The following is a 3,306-nucleotide window of genomic DNA, read 5'->3' on the forward strand; positions in this document are numbered from 1 at the left end:
AGATTGTTAGCACACAGTAAAAAGTTACCCTTGGAGCAGGGAGTGAAAGTAAAGTGCTTCTGATTTTATTGAAATGCATACATGTATACTTGTCTGTTTTAGAGAAAAAAACCTTAAAGCTTACATATAATTATTAATCACTTACTATATGCCAGCACAGTGCTAGGTACACAGCAAACAAAGGCTTAGTAGAGAGAATCCTTCAGCTCTATTCATTTCCTTATGGTTTGATGAGTTCAGCCAGGGGCGAGAATTATCTGTGGATTCTTTGATGCTGCTTTAAGTGATCAGATCGTGCGAAATTCCTATTGCATTTAGTGCATAGGTAGGGTCGCTCCCCACTATGCTTTCTCTTGTGTCTGCTGAGCTCATCTGAACGCGGGAACTTCCATGTGCATCCCTTCACATTGCATTCATAGGGCTTCTCCCCTGGACCAGAGAAAGAAAGAAATTTGTCATGCTTCTGGGTAGCAGGGAACAGGAAAAATGAAAGTGAATAGAGAAGATAAAGGTTTTAAGCATGTTGGGGTGGGAGAGGGAGAGCCAGAAGAGAGGAGACTGGAGGTGGTGAGTGAAAGAGGAAGTGAAGGAAGGCAGCATGAGCTAGAAGGGCAAGAGGAAAGTTGTTAAGGAGGGAAAAAGAGAAAATGAAAAATCTGCACCTCCCCAGCTTGTGCTCTTTCTCTCTCAAAAATAAATAAACATTAGGGGCGTCTGGGTGGCTCAGTGGGTTGAACTTCAGGTCATGACTTCAGCTCAGGTCATGATCTCAGTGTTCTGTAAGTTCCAGGCCTCCCCCCATCTGGTTGGCTACTGCCAGCGCAGAGCCCACTTCAGATCCTCTGTTTCTTTCTGCCCCTCTCCCATTTGCACTCTCCCAAAAATAAACATTAGAAAAAAGACAGTGAAAAACGGGAAAAGCAAGGGTCAGCAAGAAACTCAATATAAGGGTATTGGAAAGGATATAAGGAGGTTGGGGGTGGGTGTCTGTTGGGCTTAAAGAGAGGACCATGAAGTGTCCATTCCAGAAGAGGTGAGGTCAAAACCATCCATAAGAGGTCAGATAAATTCTTCCACTTATTCTCATCATCAACAACACAACAGGTTGCAGCCAGATTGGCTCAGACCCAGAACTATAGTCTGTCTCTGGGACTGCTTTATCCACCCTTTCAAACAGGCTAACTTTTTCTAGTCTTCCAAGGTCCCAGGCTTTGAGAGAGGAGTCAACAATCTCAAATGATTCCAAAATTTCAAAAGGGCACAAATCTCTAATCACTTGCTTGTCACACCATCCGTCAGCCCTACCCCTTACTTACCAGTATGTTTGCGCTCATGGATTCGGAGGTGGGAAGGCTTAGTATATGATTTCCCACAGTCTTGGTATGTACAAGTGTAGGTCTTCAAAATATTAGGATTCTTCTGGACTTGACATCTCTGGGTCTTAATGTTGCACTTCTGCTTTTCTAGAGATTGTCCATGGATCAAATGAGAACTGGAAAAGTATAGGAATCCTGGGCTTGGCAATGATGATGATTGATGTGGTATCATATGGTCTCCATAGACAGTGTGGTCTGTGAAGGTTGCCATATGATCTCCCTTAAGGGTCATCATCTGACCTCCACAGAGGGTCTGGTCACCACCAAAGGTGTTCACCTGGCCCCCATAGAAGATCTGGTTTCCACTGTAGGCCATCTGTCCTCCATATAGGGTCTGGTCATCATTAAGTGGTTTCATCTGGCCCCCATAGAGGGTCTGGTCCCCGCTGAAGGTCATATGGCCTCCATAGAAGGCCTGGTCACCACTGTAGGTCTCCATCTGGCCTCCATAGTGGTTCTGGCCCCCAGTGAAGGTCATCTGGTTTCCATAGAGGGTCTGGTCATCACTGAGGGTCTTCATCTGTTCTTCACACAGGGTTGTCATCTGGTTCCAATTCAGGGTCTGATTACCGCTGAAAGTCATTGTATGGCCCTCGGTGAAGTTTTGTGTACCACTAAAGGTAATCATGTGGCTCTCTTTAGAAGCTGTCATCTGGCTTCCATAGAGGATCTGGTCAACACTGAGGGTCCTCATCTGGCTATCTTCATGGGGGACTGCTATCTTGTTTGCAGTTATCTTTTGGCAAGCAGCAAATGATGCCTCTGGGTTGTCAATAACATCTGTCATCCAGGAGGTTGTTGTGGGTCTTCTCTCATCAAAGAGGGTCACCTTTTGAATCAAAGAAAAAGTTTCACTTAGGTCTCCAGGGGGCATATCAAGGGCTGTAACAATGGGTATTGTTGAGTTCTGAACAATGACTGTCCTGGGGATGTTAGAACAGGTAGAACTCACCATTGTAGACTTCAGTGGAGTCACCAATCTCTGGGTTGACTCATGTTGGTTGTCTTCACCATGGTCAATCAGAGGTACATGGAGCTGTGGTTCTGGTGCAGCTGACATTCTTGCCTTATATGTCTCAGAGACATCCTTGAGAAACTCCTCAATTTCCTCAACTGTTTGAAGGAAAGAGTTCATGGCAGGTTCTTTGTTATTGCTGGGTAACTGCACTGGATCCTCGGTTGTGGGATCCTGCAAAAAAAAAAAGAAGTTCAGGGGTCTTACCCAGCTCAAATCCCAATTCCATATACCCTTCCTCTCCATGTCTGCCATTCCTAGCCTACTCTACACCACCATCATTTCTTCTCTAAAAGCCTGCGATGGTCTCTCAATTTCTCTGAGTCTGAAATAAGAAGGAACATACCTCAACATAATAAATGCCATATATGACAAGCCCACAACTAACATCATACTGAATGGTGAAAAGTTGAGAGCTTTCCCCTAAGGATCAAGAACAAGACAAGGGTCCTCATTCTCACCACTCTTATTCATCAAGTTACTGGATGTCCTAGCCAGAGAAATTACACAAGAAAAAATAAATAAATGGCACCCAAATCAGAAAGGAAGAAGTAAAATTGTCTTTTTGCAAATCATATGATCTTATATATAGACCATATATAGAAAACCCTAAAGACCCCACCAAAAAAACTGTTAGAACTAATAAATGAATTCAGTAAAGTTGCAGGAGACAAAATTAGCACATAACAATCAGTTGTATTTCTATACACTAGCAACAAATTATTGAAAGAGAAATTTAAAAAACAAAAGCACCAAAGCCATAAAATTCTTGGGAATAAATTTAACCAAGTGTGAAAAATCTGTACACTGAAAACTGTAAGACACTGAAGAAAGAAACTGAAGAAGACACAAACAGAAAGATACCCCCGCTCTTGGGTCGAGAGGATTCAAATTGTTATAATGTCCACGCTATCC

At 43.2% G+C, this 3,306-nt stretch overlaps 1 protein-coding gene across 1 annotated transcript; it reads right to left on the minus strand.

Moving 5' to 3' along the window:
* Positions 1-253: 253 nt before the first annotated feature.
* On the minus strand, positions 254-2,070 carry LOC120236038 (Kruppel-like factor 18). The gene is made up of 2 exons (XM_039238628.1): positions 1,317-2,070; positions 254-429 (listed from the first exon to the last, which is right to left on the minus strand). The coding sequence occupies exons 1-2, from the start codon at positions 2,068-2,070 to the stop codon at positions 254-256; spliced, it is 930 nt and encodes a 309-aa protein (XP_039094559.1).
* Between the last annotated feature and the right edge of the window lie 1,236 nt (positions 2,071-3,306).

Source organism: Hyaena hyaena, unplaced genomic scaffold (genome assembly GCF_003009895.1).
Source record: "Hyaena hyaena isolate Hyena2069 unplaced genomic scaffold, ASM300989v1 scaffold_144, whole genome shotgun sequence".
Classification (NCBI taxonomy): domain Eukaryota; kingdom Metazoa; phylum Chordata; class Mammalia; order Carnivora; family Hyaenidae; genus Hyaena; species Hyaena hyaena.

Excerpts from the sequence above, each read along its gene's own strand:
- LOC120236038 (XM_039238628.1), bottom strand. The coding sequence starts at position 2,070 with ATGAGGACCCTCAGTGTTGACCAGATCCTCTATGGAAGCCAGATGACA. Across the intron at positions 430-1,316 it reads CCATGAGCGCAAACATACTG|GGGAGAAGCCCTATGAATGC; the intron begins GTAAGTAAGGGG and ends TCTCTGGTCCAG.